The following is a 20,953-nucleotide window of genomic DNA, read 5'->3' on the forward strand; positions in this document are numbered from 1 at the left end:
ACTGCCATTCTTTCCCAGAGAGGACTGTCCTGTCTTCTGCAAAACAGGAACTGGCAGTGACAGGAGACATAGGTTAACAGAATTGAAACTGCTAAATCAAAGCAAACTTCAGGGTCAGAATAGCTAGCAGGTATATCTGGCCCATTTGGGAACTCTCTCTTTATTAAAATGCCCCTTTCTAGGCATGATCTAAATGCTGGAACTGAACATGAACTTCCTCCTCACTTCCTCAGTGAAGCAGCAACACTGTACGAACCTTTTCTGCTGTCGTGGTCCATATTTGAGCAGCATTTGATTCAGGTGCCATTAGCAAGCTGTGAAGCAAGGCAATCACTTCTGCAGCCATGCTGTTTGCCACATGCCCACTGATAAAGGGTCGGACGGGATCAGTCCTGCAAGAGTTAACATTGAAAAATGGTCGGTGCCTAGCGATTGCTAAGAACACAGAGAAGGGGCTTTCAGGGTTAGCACTGGAGGAAACATTTTGTATTATATAAGAAAAAGTGGATTTTGTTGACTGAGACAAAGAGAAACTAAATTATCATTAGGAAGAAATCATGTCTCTCACATTCTTTCTGGTATCTGAAGAATCCTCTGAAACAATGGACCTCAGACTTCTTATTGCCATCAGGGTCAAGTAAAGACCTTCTCCTGGCTTGCAAGCACAAAATACCTTGCACCAGCTTCCCAGAGGCAATACACACTCATCCCTTGTATTCCTAGAAAGAAGTTTATGTATACAGGTGGGGTAGTAGAGAAATAACTTTTGAAAGAAAGAAGGTAAGCAAGAGAAGAGCTTATTAAGACTCAAAAAAACTACAACTGGCATTTTTGTGGGGGACTGTTTCAGAAAAAATAACGCCCTGGCTATAAATGTCTACCCAGCCATGAGCACCTCCCTGCTCTTACTTTACAGCCTTCTGGATGATCGGCATTCACTGATCCCCAGACTCCACTTTGAGAGCAATTACTACAACAGAAGGGTTCAATTTCTGGTACTTTCTTTCCAGCAAGTCAAGGGAATGTTATAAAATTAAAACCCTAAAAACAGACCCACTAGAGCGATTGTTTAATATGTGCAGAATATTTAACTAGGTTGAACTTAAACATTTGGAAATGGATAGAGGTGACGGTAGCATGTTATTGTGAGAATAATTAACAGTACAGAATGGTGTGTGAATGTAATGGAAAGGGAAGTTTAGAGTCATGTATGTCACCAGAAGGAAAGCTGAAGTTAAAACATGAAAATGTATGATACAATGAATCCTGTGGTGGACAATGTCTGTGATTAACTGTACAAATATAAAAAAGTTCTTTCATGAACTAGAACAAATGCATGACACTATTACAAGGAGTTAATATAGAGGGGTATATGGGGGAAAATGTACCTATTGCTAACTATGGACTATAGTTAACAGTAATATTTTAATATTGTTTCATCAACAATAACAAATGTACCACACCAACACTATGGGTCAATAATAGTAGGGGATAAGGGGTATGGGAGGATTTGGGTGTTTTCTTTCTGTTTTTTTTTAAATATGGAACGCTTCACGAATTTTTGTGCAGGGGCCACGCTAATCTTCTCTGTATCTTTCCAATTTTAGCACATGTACTGCTGAAGTGAGCACTCTTTTTTCTTTCTATTTCTTTTCTGGAGTAATGAAAATGTTCTAAATTTGATCATGGGGAAGTATGCACAACTATGTGATGATACTGTGAGCCAGTGATTGTATAACTCAGATGATTTCTATGGTGTGTGAATATATCTCAATAAAATTGCATTTAAAAAAATGACAACAGACCCATTAAAAAGTAAATCTGAGAAGAGTGGACAGGTTCTACCTTGTGGAGGGTTTTACCTCGCAAGCTCAGAGTTCCTCTCTCGGCAAATGGACGTTTGGGCAGTTTTCTTTTTGTCGCCTGTGGACAGTCCGCTCACAGCCTCTGGGTTGACTGATTCCACGGGCGGCCCGACACTGACGATCAGGCCTGACTGTGCCCACTTGGTTGCTTTCCGGAGAGCGGCTGCAGCCTCTTCTGTAATCACTTCACAACAGCCACCCTGGAGGTCAGGGTGAAGACATTTGGGATATTCATGTCACTCTTCTCAGCACCACACTTTTTAAAATCTGTTTTTCCCCCCACCAACTAACCAAAGCGATCCAGGCTCATTTTTACAAATTCAAACATTAAGATATTATATGAAGAAAGTTAAATTTCCACAAACAATTCACACCCTCCCCTAGTCAGAGATAACTGTGAGCCTTCTAATACAAATTCTATGATACATGATCACTGGGTCGCACTACACGGAGCTTTCAGATTTGCTTTCATCAGTTATCAATATATCAGGAATACTTTCCTGTATCATGATATAGAGATCTCATTTTTTATGGTTGCATAGTATTTCATTGTATGAATGTAACAATTTCTTTTACCAATCCCCTATTTATAGGTAGCTGGATTCTATTTTGACTGCAATTAACATGCTTGTGTGTTTATCTCTGGATACTTGAGAATACACCTTGACAATAATGGGTATCAGCAATCTTTCTTAACTTTAACCCTCTGACAAGCAAAATGATATATTATGGTTGCTGTTATTCCTTTCCTTTAATCACTCGTGAGCCTGGGCATAATTTTATATTTCTATGGGCTATTTGTCTTTACTTGTTATTATCTGTTATCCTCTTAACAACCTTTCACCTCTTCTAACTATTTTTAGGCTGTAAAACTTTCTTAAAAGAGCTAAGGAAAAATCTCCAGGTCAAAATTAAGAGCCATTAATGTTAAAATGTAAAACTGATTCTGACTATTCTTTTCCAGATGGCTTCAGTTAAGCTATTGGCTTCAATTTCTTATACTGCCTCTTTATGGGATCCTGAACTAATTAAAAAAAAAATTTCTCCTGGAAACCTAAGGCATGACTAATGCTCCTCAGTCAGGGTTTTGTCAGAGCAGGTTTCTCCATATTAGGGTTACCTTCGTCATATCTCGATCCATTTTCACCACCTTCTCCATGTTGGCACCAGTACCAAGTCGGAAGGGCCGTCCTTCTGAGCTACTAAAAGAAGGAAGGCAAAGAGGGACAAGGACCTTACAGGTGCTGTCACAGGAGAGGCAGCCCAGTACTGGTCAGGACACACTGTGCGCTCAACAGGCTTTTAAAATCCACAGGGAGACTTTTCAATTTGTCCAAAAGGAAATGATTTTTTATTGCTTAATTGGAGAACTTTTAGGGCCTGAAGCAACAGTCGTTTTTAGAGTTGTAATTCTTTCTAATAACCTATCCAAAAATGATGTACAAACCACAAACTAAACAGCTGAACAAAAAACGATGACCTGAACCTATAATAAATGGAGGGCCTGGCACACAGGAGGCACTCAGCAAATTATCTAAATCCCAAAGTAAGGAGTCTTTAACAACAGCAGGAAACTGGTGCCTTGGTGCCATAGAACACTGGATTTTTTTCCCCTAATAATTCAGCTTCCCCAGCCTCCTAAAACTGGCTCTCCAAAAAATCTTTCACAAAATTTATACCATGACATTTTGCAATGCTCAAGAATGTTTCTTAGAGATTTCTTCATCTAAACCCTGACCTGCACCGACCCTGCTTAGTTTATACCATTATCCCATTAGTTCTTTCAGTTACCATAATTGGTAGACAAGGGATCCACTTATGAGGATGACAACATCATCAACTCATTTATTTGAAGTGAGGACTCCTCGCCCTGAGACACAAACACCTGTTCTCAATTCCCTTATGCTGTGTGGCGGGCCTTCCTGTTGCTCGGGCTCTCACTAATAGGACCCTGTAGGTTGGTGGTATTTAGACGATAATTATATTTTTACTTCCTCGTTGTACAATCATATCATTCATACTTAAACGAGTTAGAGCTTTAAATGTTTCTCTTATTTCTCCACCTGACAGTCAGTGGTATCCCCAAATTTACTGATGGCTGAAAGACGCCAATAACTGAAAACCAATTTGCATCATTCCTTCTTGAAGACCCAGTCACACTGCAGACTTTCCACTGGCCACAAACAATACATTCTCAATAGGGATCAAGCCCTCTGTTGGGTTTGGAGAGACAGTACAGACTTGTGGGTTATGAGCCTGGGTTCTACAGTCATAGAGGCCCATGCATGGTTTCAGCTCTGCCTCAGTTTCTTCATTAATAACAAGGGATGATAACAAAGGTGTCTACCTCCTAGCGCTGTTAAGGGGGCTGAGTCAGGCGAGATATGTAAGGGGCTGACTTACAACAGTGCCTGTGACATGGTTAGTGCTTGATGACTAGTAGCTATTACAATCATTACAGTCACCTTAGTAATGGTTGGAGAACTTCATGGGATGACTGATCTTCCCGCTTGTGGATAAATATAGAGAGTTTGCCATCCACAGCTTCACTCTCTTCTCCAGGATCTTTATCTCCTTTTAAGGAATTCTTGGGACTGGTTTTTGTCAAATTAGTGTCAGGTTCAGAAGCAGTAGGAGAAAGAACAGTCTGGCATCCTTTAAGCAAAAAGCAAAGGGCCATTCAGAAAAACTGCAATATTGTTTCTGCAGCTCCCCTACATGTGAAAACACTTCCTTTCTCCCTCCCTTGGCCCCTCTCCCTTCTCCGTCTCTCTTTCTATCACAGGAAGCACAGTTCCAGCTGGGGACAAGTTAAATCTCTCGAACTGACAGTCCACAGGAAGTGCCATTCTCTCTTTCAGGAGCTCCTTACCTGGGACCACGTAATCCGCCAGCTTTGCCAAAAGCAATGACGCGATCTTGGAAGCCGGGTCGCTGGGATCCTCCTGCTCACTGTTTAGGGAGGGAACAGAGTAGCTCCAGGGCGGGAGCTCCACGTTTCCACAGTCTTCCACGCTCATCAGTGGGAGTGCCGCCCGGCACAGCTGGAGAATGATAAGGACCAGCTTTGGAGAAGGGCGCTGGTCAAGCAGCAGGGAGAGGAGCTTGGACACACAAGCTGGCTGGCTCAGGATTGCTTTACCTATGTGACTCCTGTAAAAGAAGGAAGAAAAGGTAATCAACAATAGGAATTTTGATGGATAGAAATTCAGAAGCAAGAGCTCCCCTAGATGAGGTTAAACAAACTGATGAAATCAGATTTCAGGAGGAAGACATGGATTTGGCACTGTTTTTCTAAAAGAGAATTAAGGTTGTAAACATCAATGAGAACATGTTATTGACCAATAATACTTTTTAAAAAAGATTCTTGAATATTTTCTCATCTCTGACATTTACTTAATTGAGATCCTATAATTCAGTGTGATTCTCCAAGCCCTAAGACTTAGAAACTCAAATCAGGAGCTTTCCAGTTTTAGTCTTTGATTCCTTTTGCAATGAGCATTTGAAGACCAAAGATATTAGACAGTGTTATATAGGCCTCAATATTCAGGGAGCTGCCACAGCTGATCCAACTTGTTCCATTTCACGAAGAAGAAAACATCCAGTCCAGCAGAGGCAAGAAACACCCAACTGTTTTATGCGGCTCAACCTTTCGTGAGTCTCACGGCTCATCCATAATGGTATTAAACCACCACAGGATGTTTTCTTTTAAAGCATAAGAAAGCAAGCTAATTACAGGCTGTGAAGGATTATTCTTTCATCTTGCTATAACGGAGATGAGGATTTTTGGTTACCAAAAAGCAAATGATGACATGCTCTTTTATGATAGATCCTCACCTAAATAAGCCTCACATTTTAGAACCAAATACAACATTTCAATGACCTTATTCTCTATCATTTTTCTGAGGCAGGAGTATGTCAAAACAGCCTAGTAACCCAGATATTTCAGAAAACAACCACCACCAAAGGCACTGCAACAGCCCTTCCCACAGCTTGGGGCTGGCTCCCCCAGACCTCGAGAGATCATTCAGAAGACTGAGGACATCCTGGAGCGCATCGTTCCCAGCAGCCTGGTTGCCACAGCACTCGGTCGCGCGGGCAAGATGGTTAGTGAGAAGGCTGGAAACCTGGCGGGCCAAACCGGAGTGCACGGCCTCGGTGGAGCCACCTTCAGAGTTAAAGAAAGAGAAAGCACAGGGAAAAATCCAGGAAGCCACGGCTTGCGTGTGTGGTGAGTCCTCTCTTGGTCTCCCTGTAGTAAAGCCCTCTCCTTGCCTCATTTTTCCTTATCTTGCTCAGTATTTTCTTAACTACTGTGCCGGTTTGAATGTATTGTGTCCCCCAAATGCCATTATCTTTGTGGTCTTGTGTGGGGCAGACCCTTGGGTGCTGGTTGGATTTGCTTGGAGTGTGCCCCACCCAGCTGTCGGTGATAATTTTGATGAGATGTTCCCATGGAGGCGTGGCCCCACCCATTCGGGGTGGGCCTTGATCGGTGGAGCTATATAAATGAGCTGACTCAAAGAGGAAAGAGAGTGCAACTGGGAGTGATGTTTTGAAGAGGAGCAAGCTTGCTAGAGAGGAACGTCCTGGGAGAAAGCCGTTTTGAGGCCGGAGCTTTGGAGCAGATGCCAGCTGCCTTCCTAGCTAACAGAGGTTTTCCGGAGGCCACTGGCCATCCTCCGGTGAGAGTACCCGATTGCTGATGTGTTACCTTGGATGCTTTGTGGCCTTAAGACTGTAACTGTGTAGTGAAATAAACCCCCGTTTTATAAAAGCCTATCCATCTCTGGTGTTTTGCATTCTGCAGCATTAGCAAACTAGCACAACTACCTAATTAGTGCCTCTTTGTTAGATAAGATCTGTACCTAAAAAAGGTAATAGTTACTTGACAAAAGCATTAAATGCTGAAGGGAGACATTATTCTTAATTAAAACTGAATATAATTAATCCATAAGTAACAAAGGGACATTCTTTGATTGACATGGAAGAATTATCATTTTACTGGTGATGAAATATTTTGATTTTTAACTCATACCCTACCTCTCCTCAAACACAATAAAAGACTTTTCCAGATCTTTCCAACTACACTGTAGTTTCAGGGCTCCCCAGCATATCTTGTAAAAGCCACAAAAAATTATTTGCTCCTTCCTGAACTTCCCAAGCTCTTTTGGATCCCTGAGCCTATTCACCCTGCTTGTTTTGGCTGGAAGCCCTCTTCGTCCTTCAAGAGTAACTCACACGTCACCTTTTCTGGGAAGCTCTGCCTGACCCCTGGTACAGGACCCTGCTAGGCTCCCACAGCACTTTGCACAATTATGGCACTGTTGACACTGCAATTATTTTTTCATGGGTCTCTTTCCACTGGACCATTTTTCTCAAAGGGAGGAACAGTGTCTTATTCATGTTCTGCATGGCGTATAACAGGCTCTCAAGACATTAATATGCATAAATGTTGAATGAATAAGCAGGTAAATAAACTATATACCCAGACCTGGGATATTAGGGGCAAATTATCTTTTGAGTTTACTTTTAAATTGTATCGGCAACTGAAAATACAATTGGGAACACCACCTTGAAAATGGAACTGAAATATCATTTCATAAAAATATTTATTTGGAGACTGTTAGCAGTGTCAACAACAAAGAAATGAAAAAATATCTTCTCAATGTTTTGGGGTTACTGTCCTGCTCCAGGATGCAGGACATTGTTTAACATCATAGTGTAGCTATAAATTTTTCACAGAAACACACTGATGAAAAGGCTCCCATGAAATCATTAACTGGTTGCATTCATTTGGTTCTTGATTTAATTTAGCCTTCCTTTCTCCCATCCAGTGCACAAGCTTAATAAGCAAACAACTCAATAGAAGGAATCAATGTGCTCTACATTTTTACCTTCTTCTTTCTCCCACTCCACACAGCGGTTGGCCAGCACCTGGAAGGCTGCCCAGGCCATGGTGGCCACCTTCTGCTTCTTGGTTTGTTTCTCACTGGAGCTCGACTCGGTCTGACTGCTCAGACTACACAGTCGATCCATGAGCTGAACAAGGCCACTGCGTACCAGGCACTTCTCTTCACTCCTGGGCAGGAGGGAAAGGGCAATAAATACAACTGACCAGCTCTCAGGAAACTCTCACTTAAGATTCAGGTCATGAAAGGGGCATAAAACAGGTCAATGTGATTCTTTGTCTACAACAGCGGAATTAAACATAAAAGCGGTTTTTTTTTCATGATGATGATTCCCTTCAGAAATAAGGGATCTTAAATGCCAGTTTGTTCACAGAAAACACCAAAATAAAAATCAATGGAATCAACTAAAGAGCGCCATAATGGAAAAAATTATATATTTTATTGTAAGGGGATTTGAAGGATGAGTCTATGAGTGCTTGACATTTCAAGCTATTAACTGATCTAAGAGAGGGTATAAATGTGTATATGCAAAAATACTTTACTGAATATGTAAGCAATTTCCTAGGGAACTTTAATTTTCCCTCAAACATCCCCATCTTTACAATGCAGTGTAACCCTGAATGGCTATATCTGACTACATAAGAACTCAATAATAAAAGAATTTACATAGGAACTTTAGGTGTCTGTCAGTAGGGAAGCTTGTTTAGTCAGAGTGATAGTGGATAATCATGGCAAAAAATCTAATATTTTAATTAAAAAATATTTTTTATGTAATGAACTTCATTGTGGTAGAGTTCACATACAATAAAAGGCATTTCCTTGCTTACCTGGTATAAGGTATTGTACATAAGAGGCCAATGCTATTTGCACAAGCAATAGGGTAACGAGCACACAAGGACACAACGGAGGTCATGGTTTCTCCAAAGGCTTCCTGGACCTGCTCAACCATCCCACCACAGGTTAGTTCTTCAATTCTATGAAACAGAAATCAAAGCTCAGGTTTCCTGAACCATGTCAAGAAGAGTGACGGTGACTCTGATGGCAGAAGAGTTTCTCTGAGAAACCAAAAGTGCCTGGATGAATCCAGAACTGAAGAGATGTTGGGAGATCATCAAGCTCAGTGTTTCCCCAACTGCAGGACCATGAAGAAGACTGCTGTGTAGGATTTCTAGGTGTGTGTTACAGACAACAGTCCACGTTCAAGAAGACTCTGGGAAATCCTGGGTTAGGTAACGTTAAATTATATCCCCTGCAAGACTCCTCAGAGCCTTTAATAATGCTCAGGCCCACAGCTTCTCCAAGAGCAGGAAACTGGTATCCAACATTTCCCAAACTTAATTGAAAATGATGCCTATTATGTGAGACACATCTATAATATTTCATACATGAAATACTGTAAATGAAATATTACTAAAGGGAAAACCAATGCCCAAATAGATTAGCTAAGTACCTTTTCAAGTTCACACTTCAATAAGATCCTACTTGATTTGAAATAAGATTTCCCCGATGTAAAAACCCAACATGGGGCAGATTCTATAGTAATTAATATTAGTAAGCAATGAAAACTATCAGGAGTTATTGTCTACAAACATATGCAACATAATGTTATTTATAATAAAATAGATAAAAAAACTAACTTAAGGTTTAAAAATAAAGGTTTAGGAACATGATGCAGTAGTTATGCAACAATTAAAACTGTTATAGGAGATATCTATGGTTAAAACAAAGATAAAAAAATGTACTAAAAGGTTATAGGCATTATCTTAAGACAGTGGGTATACAGGGGATTTTAATTTTATTCTTTGGGATTTTCTGCATTTTTTCAAAACTTTCTATAAATTACATTAATACTGGGGGAGACAGGAGGAACACTGTTGCCAGTGTTAAGTAGAAATTATGTTGGAAATAAGCTGTGGTATTCATCAGTGTTACTCACCAAGTATTTCCTTCTGGGCACATGGGAGGTTTCCATCTCCCAGCCCGTCAGGGTTGGATGGGTATGTGACCAGTTCTGGCCAGTAAGCCAGAGCTTTTTCCCTCTGATAAGTTGCCAGGCAGCTTGAGATGGTGGTGTCCTCCTTGTCCTGGGTTCCAGAGTGATTACCAAGAACCAGGAGAGATTTACAATGGACAAAGAGCATGGGTGCAAACTTAATTTTTGTTGTTTTAAGCTGCTGAGATTTGGGAGCTGTTTGTTTTTCCTAAGCATAACCTGGCCTCTCCTGATTCACACAGAAATTTCTCAAGATATTCACTTTAGGTCTTATTTAACACATTTCCCTCTAGCCCTGACCCTCTGCTTGGCTAGAATTACTCAAAGAATAGCAGTCCCCAGTCCCAATCCAGGACTTGTATAGAAATGCCTTTTCTTTTTCTGCCTGAAGATCTTTGAATTCCAGCAGGGAAATAGTATTGAAAAACTCCTCACAATTAAGTTTAAACCTTCCTTTTTGTTCTGTTTTGTTTTTATTAGAGAAGTTGTAGTTTACAGAAAAATCACGTAGCCAATACACACTTCTCATACACCCACCCCCATTAATAACATTTTGCATTGGTGTGGTACCTTTGTTTCAATGGATGAGAGAATGTTATTATAATTTAAGTACTAACTATAGTCCATAGTTTACATTAGGGTTCCCTGTTCGTTGTACAGTCCTGTGGTACAAACCTTCTTTGAAGTTAGCATCTACAATTATGTTTTTAGAAATGGATACAGTAAAAATCACAAAGGTATACAATATATAGGTAAAAGGATGGTGACTTCAGCATTGTTGTTAATGCAAAAACAGACAGACAAAAAAAAAGCCAAAAAGAAATAATCTACATGTCCATTAGTAGGGGATGAAATACATAAAATGAAAATATAACTAGCTTATACAATGAAAATCTATGAAGGACTTAAAAACAATAAGGAAGGTCTGTATGTATTGACATGAAAAAAACAGATATCCAGGATATAGTGAATAAAACAATCATGATTATACAAGGTCATTTATAATATGACTTTAAGTAAAAAAAAAAAAAATTGTACACACATATACAAACCTATGTTCTGGAAGAGAATTAAATATCTTTTATGTATGTACAGTTGCCATAAAAAGCTCTTAATGAAAAGAGTGGAATTTAGGAAGGCAAGGTGAATAAAGAGACTTTTACTTTCTGTGACACTTAGGTTTTTGCAAAATGACATACCACTTTTAAAAAATAAAAATATAATGTTTGGGGGGAAATATTAGCAAATGTCACAACCTATGCTTTAGCCCCCAGAATACTCCTTGGGGTGGCATTTGTCCATTCCAGGCAAGAGTATAAGTTAATAGAATCCACTGACCTGGGTCCTCCCTGAAGGACCATAGTCACTGGACCCACAAGATGTGTCACACCCCCGACGCGCACGGCAGCCGTCAGCAGCTCCCGCATGTGCACCAGGGCCTGCTTGCGAGTGCTTCCCCGCCGCCACCTGGTCTGTGCAGCTAAAAGAAAGCTGCTGCTGGACACCTGAAATGCATAAGGAAATACGCCTGATTCCTTCTGACTGCCACAGGACCACTTTGCTGTTACGCGGTAGGTAGGCATCTGGACTTGGCAAAATGTGACTTACAGCTTGGTCGGGGTTGGTGCCAATGAAAGCAAACAGCTGCCCCAGCAGGACGCTGTAGGTGGGCTTGTCCCTGCTGTCCTCGATGGCCAGCGACTGCAGGAGTGTGAAGGAGCTGCTGCGGTGGCTGGTCACATGACGCCGCCTATGGGGCAAACAAAACCGCGTTACATCAGCGAAACCGGAAACACTCGAGGTTGGTTTTAATGAGTAAGTTCAGCTACAAGTGAGATCCAACCTTTGCCACTGCCATTTACCTTTGATTAGCTCTAGTAAATTCCAAATCTTCATTACCAATCATTTCCAGGTCAGAAGGAGCCGACATGCTGCGAAGAAAAACAGGCTGCCGGACAGCATGAGAGATCACCTTTGTTTCAGAAGCCGATTTACAAGCTGGAACAGAAAGCGATAATAAAAAGGCTAACATTTCTGCTATCCAATTTGTGAGGAGTTACAGAAACAGCTAAACCCAACATATAACTCCAAATAGTCAAAGTGTATCTTTGCTTCCTATCAGAGGTCAGTCACCAACCCAGCTCGCACAGCATACCAGTGATTTTTAGGTCAAATTTTTAACCCTAAATATTAGTTTAAAAATTATTTTGTCTTGAAAAATTAAAATCTTTTTTATTAAATTGTTTTCAAAGAAAGGTTGAAAAAGTCATATAAATGAATAACCTATTAATTTTCACTTTAAGATAAACATTATAAAAAATAAGAAATTACAAGAAAGTAATTTCTGGATGCAAAAATGTCTTAATTAAAAAAAATCCAGATCCTTTTTTTGTCTCCCTTTAATCTTGGATTTAACTGACATTATCATTTGGCAATACCTCTGCTTTGATCATAGTTGGTGGGAGTAAATGTATACACCAGCCCTTCCTAGGATCTATATTCCTTAATCCTATCCAGGTAATAATTGTTTTATAAAAGAATACCTAAATGCAAAGATCAGCTAAGAAAAAAAGGAACATGCTGGGAAAGTGAAGAGGTCATTTTGTATCTGTCTTAAGAGTGGTTAGGCAGAGCTTCAATCTAAAGAGTTTATAATTTTGACGATGTTGCTATCTCTAGGCCTCTTGTGAAGGCATCACCAGCCTGAGTGAGTTTAGTTAAGTCTTTGTACGTGACCTTCAATTAATCAAGGATTTATGTGGCAAGGGAGGCGGTGCGGCAGACCATCTTGGCACGTGATTGTCCCGCACACCCAGCACACATCTCTCACCCAAGCCCATGCCTTCCCCTGAAGTTCTCGGGGAGTTTCTAACTCGAGTCAGAAACCTGGGGGTCATCCTGGACTCTTCACCCCAAGACAGAGGAGCCCTGGGCAATCAGCAGGGATGGAAAGAAGTTTGCTCTCTCGATACCATTCATGAGGCAATGGGGTTAGATAACTCTTTCACTTAAGAACAAGTTTATGAAATATAATTAATACTACTGAATTGTATCCTTGAAAGTGGCTATAACAGGAAATTTTATGTTGTATATATGTCACCAGAATTAAAAAAAAAAAAAAAAAAGAACATGTTCATTCAGCTTATTCCCTCAGCTCAGAATTAGCACTTGTGGGCTAAGCCCAGCATTATGAATCCTGTCTTAAAGAAGAGCAGTTACTGACTTCCTTGAGATGAGAGATGCATTTTCAGGCTAACAATTAAAAATGTGACCAGAAAAAAGTTAATTCACAAAAGTTCATTTCAGAAGGTTCCACATAATTACAAAAGATGGAATGCAAATTCAGCTTCAAGAGGAAAGAATGATTTGTTACAAGGTTCACAATGTTGACTACCTATATGTGTTACTATGAAAATGATAAGCCCTTAACTAAAAATAAGGGACAGTGGATTATAAAAATCCAGGTCATGCAGCTCCTTAAATGTCCCCAAGAAACACTTACCCAGACAGACAAGTAAGCACCGCCTCAGACTATGTTGACTCACAAAATGCCACATGAACTCAATTAACAATAAATATTTCTTGACCAGAAAAAATAAAAGGCAAAATGAAAAAGGTTGAAACTGCCTTTTTTTTTTCCTTTCTAGGAGGACCTGAGAGTAATTTTTGTTTTTAAGCAGCTGATGCATATTTATTAGTACATTGGAGCCGGCAGCCTCTGCAGGCCTATTTTGAGCAGTACCTGGTGTTTCTGCAGGTGTCCCGGAGATGCTTCTCGTGAGGCCAGACTGGGCCGCAATGGTGACATGCAGCAACAGCTCAGCTCGGTTCATTAAGCTCTTCACTAACGTCTTTGTTTTAGCCAAGGGATGTGAAGGTTTCTGAATAAGAGAATTCACTTCTTGTAGGAACTTCTCCCTATAAAGAAAGGCTAATGTGCATTCAGTCGTTCTCTAGTTTGCCAAAGCCATTTTTTTTTTTTTAAATTAAAAGGATGTGAGCAGATAAGAGGGAAAACTAAGCAAAAGTAACCTAATAAACATTTTTCCCTCCCCCTTCCACATCCAAAGAAGGCAGTGTTATAAACTGTGGCCAGTTTTATTTCCTTTTTCCCAGTTGCAAATGGCTACATGCTAGCATTTTTTTTTTTAAATGCTGGCTTTTGAAGGTTACTTTTTTTCACTTCCAAATTACCAAAGGAGTTCCAACTCTAAAATGTTTAGTGAGTTGGAACATTTGCTTCAAATTAAAAAAAAAAATCTATTAAGAGATGAGATCTGCACACTATGTTTTGGGCACTGCAGTACTAGTAAGCTTAGGGAGTTGTTGACATCACCAACCTCAGTGACAGAACCATGTTTTCAAGATCATTTCCATCAAAGGAGACTTCCTTCATTGAACACAAAAGTTCTAGTTCTTTCATTTTGTTCTAAAGAAGGAAAAGTCAAGAAAAGATGGTATGTAGGATCTGCAGAAACCAAGTTTTACTGTAAATGTGTTACAAATAACAGAAAATTTCAGGGGGGAAAAAACTGCCTTTGGTCCACATTTCTATACTTGAAGCACATTTGTAAGTCAATATTTGATATTTTAATGATTAAAAATGGCCTTTGGCTACTTTCTGGGGATTTCATGAAGACTTATAATTTTATCTTTTTTTGTTTTGTTTTTCATTAAGGAATGATTGCAAATCTGATAATGCTGCATTACAGAAGCATTATAAAACAATCAGTTATAAAAACAACTTAATAAGTAGTTATTTGTGCTACTGACATGTTAATCAAATCAATTTTTGTTTCAGGTACACAGCATTTTAGGAAATGACCTTATTTTATTTCTACACACATGATATATACCTTTGCTCTATGAATAGCAACGCTTCAATGATAAATCATACAATTTGCTCACCTCATTAAAATGGTAATCATAAAAGAAAGGCATGTTGTTCTCCAGTTTCCCCTGCAAGGCATCATCAACCTCACTTTGCCATTTCTGTTCCAATTCTGCAACACTCTTAACAGATACATTAAAAGAAAACAAAGTGTAAATAAATGCAAAAAAAAAAAAAAAAAGGGTAATCTGTGAATTTGGAAATTTTAGTTGTAATAATAATTAAACAAAAATTCAGACCACGTTTTAAGCTTCTTTAAATTTTCAGGAAAGAGTAAACTAAATATTTTAGTTTTCAATTACCTGCAGCTGTCTCTCCATGGCATTGAGTTTTTTAAAGGTCTCACCCATAATTTTACACAATAAATCATATTCCTCAGCATGTTCTTCTTGATACTGGAAATTTATTAGGGACTGCAGTGCATCAACCAAGTTCAAGTGCTTAATAACACATGATACCACCATTTCCTCCATCACGTCTGGCTGAATCACTTCCCTGTGATTACAATGGAAACCAGTCAGGTGTATGCCATGCTCTTAACTTACCAATACTGCATTTTACAGGTTTAAAAAAGTAGGCTTTGATTTAAATATATTATTCACTGCACCTTTAATACAACAGAGTAAGAGGTATGAATATTATGATGGCTCTCACATCAAGCTGGCAATAATTTAGTAAATTAACTGATCAAGTTGATGTTGGCTGACAAAGCTGAAAATTAAAACTAAAGAGACTTCATTTCCTGTGATTTGTATATTTTGAGCTAGAGTCTTGCTGGAGCTAGAGTAGGCCTAAGGCAAAAAAAAAAAAAAAATCTTCGGCGCCAACTATCTACTAATTAATTTCATGTGTTATTATGGTTTGTATATTTAGGGCATTTGGATACTGGGCTGAAAACAGTGTTTCTGTATTCTTTTCATTTTAAATTTCTCTAAATTTTTCTTTCTCAGTTGCCCAATCTTGCCTCTGTAGGCAAAGAAGAGGCCTGCAAAACTGACTTGACTTTAAGCAAGAATATCACAAAAACATTTATAACTGTAAATTCACATTCTAGATTAAAGACCTCTCACCATCTCCCTAGGCATCAAAAATACAGAAATGACTCCAGACTCTATAGAAACCAAAGGTGAGGCTGACAACTACAGAAGGTTAAACCACCTGAGAAAAACCTAGAACTTGTGGACTCTAGTGTACATCAGAATCACACAGAAAACTTGTTAAAACACAGATTACAGACCCCATTCCAGAGTTTCTGATTCAATATGTGTGAAATGGCCCAAGAATTTTCATTTCTAACAAGCTTCCAGGTACTGCTAATGCTGCTGATTGGAGGGTGAGGTTCTGAGAACTGCTGATTCAGAAATCACCTGGTGGGCTCTCCAGCACTCGGCTCACATTCATTAAGTAAACATAAAATTAAAGGTTCATTTGGTAGACCATGTGAAGAAATACACTCCCTTCAATTTTTTTTCATTTGGAAAAATAAAAGGTGACACGGACATACTTTATACTTGGTCTAAACTGAGGTCTAGCACGCCCAGAAATTTCCCTGAGCTTTATCATGATTCCTGGAGGCAGCCTGATCCGGGGCAGATCAAAGTAGTTTCCCACTGGAGGCACGAGGACATCGCAGGGGTAGGTGAATTCTCTGTCTTCTTCTATGGTCAGAGGCAGGGGGGAGGGGCTTGGCGTAAGGGCAGGGGAGATGACGCCATTGGCCTCCACCTGCCACTGGCACCTGAGCAAAGAGAAAAGAGGCCATCACTCTCTTCACTCTTCCTACCGAGCTTACTGGAAAGCTATTTAAAATCTGCAGATTTAGCACAAGTATGAAGTAACAGATTAGATGTTAATTATTTATTCACCAAATCTTCTCCAGAGGTTCAAAAAAATGAGCAGTATATGAGAGCATTTTGGGAATGTGCCTTTTGCCCAACATTTTATTATGAAAATTTTTAGATACACAGAAAAGTTGAAAGAATTACATGCTTAACCCCCATACACTCACTACCTGGATTCTACAATAAACTACTTTTGTTTGTTTGTTTTATAGGGTTCCCATATACCACCCTAATATTAACACCTTGGTTGGTGTGGTACATTTGTTACAATTGATGAAAGCACATTTTAAAATTGTACTAGTAACTATAGCCCATGGTTACACTTAGGGTTCACTGTTTGTGTTGCACAGTTCACAAAAATCATTTTGCTATACTGGCTTTTTCACATATCTATCCCCATCCTTTATGAATTCTGTAATCTAATTATACAAATATTTGGGTTGGGAAAAAGCTTATGAAGTTCTAGGCTGCAATTTCAAATTAAGTAAAGTAAGGACCAAAAGGCATCATGGTATAATTCTCATCTTATTTCTTAGACATGACACCCATGAGAGTCAGGCAGTAGGTACTATCAGCTCCAAGTGTACTAAAAGCAGTTTTGCACAGTTGAAGTTCTTTTTTGTTTGTGAGCAAAACCAGCTTAATTTCAGCCTATTTGTTACCTTTGTAAAAGTTTAGACCGCAATAATTCCTGACAGGCTTCTTCTTCTTTGGTAATTTCTGGTCCATTGTACAGGATTCTTAGCATGGAACAAGCTAACACAGACAGACCTAAAGCCAGGTCTACCAGAAAGGGCAAGCCTCCTGAGACATCCTCCGAAGACTCCTACAATGTAGACAGGGGTAAACCACACTGGTCAGTGCATGCGGGCAGAGCACTTCAACCTGGCTGCACCACATTGCAACGTTCCCAATCACAAAGTGTCACAGAGCAGCAGCAAGTATCATGCCAGGGTTCACTTGTATGTATAGCACCCACATCATGACTAGATGGAGGCACTGGAGTGAAGTCCCAAGGAAATTCTGGGAGAGAATAGCCTATTAAGACTCCATATTAGCAATGGCAAAAATCACATGCAAGAAACCCAGATTCTTTGGACATCTTCCTCTCTGATGTGCCGTTCCAGGTACCAATTCCTATTTCATTTTGTCACCTCCATCCTGGGCTCGAACTAAGATGTCATCAATGACTGCATTGAATTCATTCAGTAGCTATTGACTACTACTGTCTACCAGACATTATTCTAGGTACCTGAGCTACATTGGAGAACAAAACAAAGGTCCCTGCCCTCATGGAGCTTACATTCTAGCAGATAATTCCAATCTAGAGAGTTTTAGCTTGGTTAAACTTAAGCAACCTCCAAGTATAAAATAAGCTTTCAAAATCAGGTAACCAGAGGGTTAATAGAACCCCTACTACTCTTAAAACCCAGAATCCAAGTGCTTACTTCTATTAAGTGTTCCAGTCTTCTTCAGCCTATGAAAGATGCTGGACTCAGGTCACCTAGCCAGGTTCTGAAGAAAGAGTCCCTATCAATGGATTATTTCTGTGCTGCTGAACTGGTTTTAGGCCACAGTTAGTGTTTATTCCATAAAAGAAACAGAATGGTTTATTACTGCCAAATGGAAGAGACGAATGAAACAGCAGCTCATATTTTGCCCTGATGCCAAGGCAAGTATGATGGATGTAACTGAGGTAAAAAGGAGAAAGTACATTATGCCACCAGCAGTGGTTAGAGTCAAGTACCTGAGCGCGAACTGTGCAAGCAAAGCCCCACATAGCTTTATCGGGAGTGTTGTGTTCACGGCCACTTCTCATTTCAAAGGAGAAGGTGACTGTATCTCCTTCCACCTTAAAATTTAAGGGGGGAAAATGCACTTTAAAAACAAGACAAACAATTTTCAAGAAAGCAATGAATTTCAGAGATTTGCTTTGAAAAGGACCACAACAATATTTTATTCCTTTTCTCATTCATTTCTTTTATTCACATTCCACCCCCTCTCATTTAGACACAACTTTAAGGTGTCTCTCCTGACCAGGCAGTGTTTGGTATTAGGCATCTGTGAAATGGGCCACAGCTGCCCAACAGCAAGATCAGAGTAAAGATTAATCAAATCTGGGACATAATTTCCAAGAAATTCCTCGGGTTCCTATTCCTTCTGTCTACCCCCTCTCCTCTTCATCACCTCACTTGTGTCAGTAGGCAGGCAAATGGCCAGTACTCTTGAAGTACACTGACAGAGGGCTGAAAGACTTGTTCTGTATTATATAATATATATCCAACACCATATGTAAGGATCAAAATGCAGTAACCCAGAGAACAATTAAAAGTGTGGCGCTGATCAGCATCTGGATGCCGAGTCTACCACTGGAGGTAACTTGTGTTATGACTGAATTAAAGAAAGTGTATGGTACACATGAAATGAAGGCTCAGGGAACAGATTTTAGAGAAGTGTTCAGGTTTTAGTGGGCATTTCAGTTCATATTCATATTCTAGGCAGATGTGTGGTAGCTCCAGGGCCCAAATTACAAGGCATGGCCTAAATCTCATCAGTTTGAGAAAGGATCATCATTTTTGCCCCAAAGGCCCAAATTCATTTGACGACACTAATTCAACACTTCGAAACTGCAATGGCCCTGTGGTTCTAAGGCTACCCATCATAAGGTAGTCTGGAGAAGAAGTAAGCTGGAAGAAGTAGCAGTCCTTCTAACAGACAAGGAAGAAAATGCTGTGACAACCTCACTCCATGTAGTAACCTGTGGTACAGATACAAGTGCTAGAGGCAACAGCATCTGATACCCTCTAAGTGAAAGGAGGGAGGGTCATTTAGAATAGAAGTGAGTTGAGTTTACAGGCCTGGTAAGGTAGTTACCCCTCAACAAAAACCCCTATGACAAATTTTTTTCTGGAATTAAAGATAACACTCAGGCCCATGACTAACAGAAGAGTTTGTTTTTCTTTTCTGGGAAGTGATTGTGGCTGGATACCATACCTTCACCAAGTCTTTCGGCCAACCAGTTCCTAAGACACTACGGCTGCCGTATCCCAGGGTATTGCCTCCATATTCAGCAACCTTCCTACTGTTTGTGTTAGGCCCCGCATATATCACCAACTTCAAAACAGAAAATAGACTGTTAGACTGTAAAAGAAAAACAAAACAACACCTACAAATAAAAAGCTTGCAAAAAATATTTGTTTAAAAATACATTTATAACCAGGCCCTGATGTCATTAAAATATAACTACTATTTCCTTATTTTTTAGACACAATTGATACCAGACTGGATGTAATCAGCCATTGGTATTTACAGGGCATTCACAGAGTAATAACAATGATTAAAATACAAGACGTATTTTTTATATCATTACAATTGGCTTGGGGACCTCACATTAAATAGTTATACTCAGCTACTAAACATATCTTTTTTAAAAAATGGCTATTTTAATCCTGATTAATGGCCTATAGAGCATCAATAACAGGTACAGTTTGCTCCCTGAAGTCCTCCCCGAAATTAATAAAATGAGCAAATACAGATGGAAAGATGTTTATATCTAATAACAACAAAGTAAAAGCACCAAAAAAATTAATGAATAAATGAGGTTTTTAAAAAATGCAACAAATTGAAAATAAGCCATATAGTCTTAGAATGTTGCTTAAGGGTATAAAAAGAAAATTATAAAAATTTAGGCCAGAAAGGGGCTGCTCCTTCTTGGGTCAGTTTTCATGTATCAATACTGTTCTTAAATAAAAGCAGGTCATTCATAACCAATCAACCAACTTCCCAATATGTAGGAGAAACATTTACAGGTCATTTGGCTTTCAAATAGTTTCATAGGAAAAATAAAGCTCTGGCTTCTGTAAATACCAAATCTTGCCTCTTTACGTGCCCTCTGACTTCCTCTGAGTGCCTAAGAGCCAAGTTCAATTCTAAAAGCTGAACTTTTAACTCTGGATGTTTATCATTTTGTCATTTCTTACCCTTTTGGACCTTTTGCTGGCACCAGCCAGGGACCACTGTGGAAAAATAAATGTTACTTTCATCCATGTAGTAAGCCTTTTTGTGCTTCATCATTAACACTAATGTCTCCTGCAGGTGTATGTTAATGTACATCAGAAGATGCAAATCACTGTTCTTAAAGGAGAAACAAAATGACACCAACCAAAATGCCAATCGCTTCCATTTCTACTTTAAATAGTCATTTCATTTCACTTGAATCTAAGAAACGGGAATAACTAATGCCAGGAGATATGAAATACAGTAGACTGATGCCAGGAACTCTATTTTTTGAAAGACCCACCAAAGAACATCTTCTATATTCTCTTGCCTCCAGCTAAGGCAAGTTTTGGGGGTAAGTCTTAAACTCCTCCAGACCTTAAGGAATCCTTACTATCCTAAAAGATAAAGTGGAAGAGAATTCTATAACTTGCCCAGTCATGTGTTTCACCATC

At 39.5% G+C, this 20,953-nt stretch overlaps 1 protein-coding gene and 1 pseudogene across 5 annotated transcripts in view; both read right to left on the reverse strand.

The window, feature by feature from the left end:
• The window catches only part of HECTD4 (HECT domain E3 ubiquitin protein ligase 4), a 220,630-nt gene that overhangs the window by 69,530 nt on the left and 130,147 nt on the right, over positions 1 to 20,953 (reverse strand). For 3 of the 5 annotated variants that reach the window (XM_037816630.1, XM_037816629.1, XM_037816628.1), the window contains exons 15-33: positions 19,497 to 19,643; positions 18,250 to 18,354; positions 17,165 to 17,328; positions 16,166 to 16,399; positions 14,964 to 15,156; positions 14,679 to 14,783; positions 14,111 to 14,199; positions 13,513 to 13,688; positions 11,633 to 11,768; positions 11,379 to 11,520; positions 11,109 to 11,275; positions 8,605 to 8,751; positions 7,763 to 7,947; positions 5,880 to 6,033; positions 4,738 to 5,018; positions 4,331 to 4,520; positions 2,986 to 3,067; positions 1,863 to 2,065; positions 257 to 392 (exon numbers count right to left, since the gene is read on the reverse strand). In XM_037816630.1, the coding sequence (XP_037672558.1) occupies positions 257 to 392; positions 1,863 to 2,065; positions 2,986 to 3,067; positions 4,331 to 4,520; positions 4,738 to 5,018; positions 5,880 to 6,033; positions 7,763 to 7,947; positions 8,605 to 8,751; positions 11,109 to 11,275; positions 11,379 to 11,520; positions 11,633 to 11,768; positions 13,513 to 13,688; positions 14,111 to 14,199; positions 14,679 to 14,783; positions 14,964 to 15,156; positions 16,166 to 16,399; positions 17,165 to 17,328; positions 18,250 to 18,354; positions 19,497 to 19,643 (3,036 nt within the window). The remainder of the gene's footprint in view (positions 1 to 256; positions 393 to 1,862; positions 2,066 to 2,985; positions 3,068 to 4,330; positions 4,521 to 4,737; positions 5,019 to 5,879; positions 6,034 to 7,762; positions 7,948 to 8,604; positions 8,752 to 11,108; positions 11,276 to 11,378; positions 11,521 to 11,632; positions 11,769 to 13,512; positions 13,689 to 14,110; positions 14,200 to 14,678; positions 14,784 to 14,963; positions 15,157 to 16,165; positions 16,400 to 17,164; positions 17,329 to 18,249; positions 18,355 to 19,496; positions 19,644 to 20,953) is intronic. The other 2 variants (XM_037816632.1, XM_037816631.1) reach the window with 1 other exon arrangement.
• LOC119519670 lies at positions 1,536 to 1,631 on the reverse strand (annotated as a pseudogene).

Source organism: Choloepus didactylus, chromosome 23, assembly GCF_015220235.1.
Source record: "Choloepus didactylus isolate mChoDid1 chromosome 23, mChoDid1.pri, whole genome shotgun sequence".
NCBI lineage: Eukaryota > Metazoa > Chordata > Mammalia > Pilosa > Megalonychidae > Choloepus > Choloepus didactylus.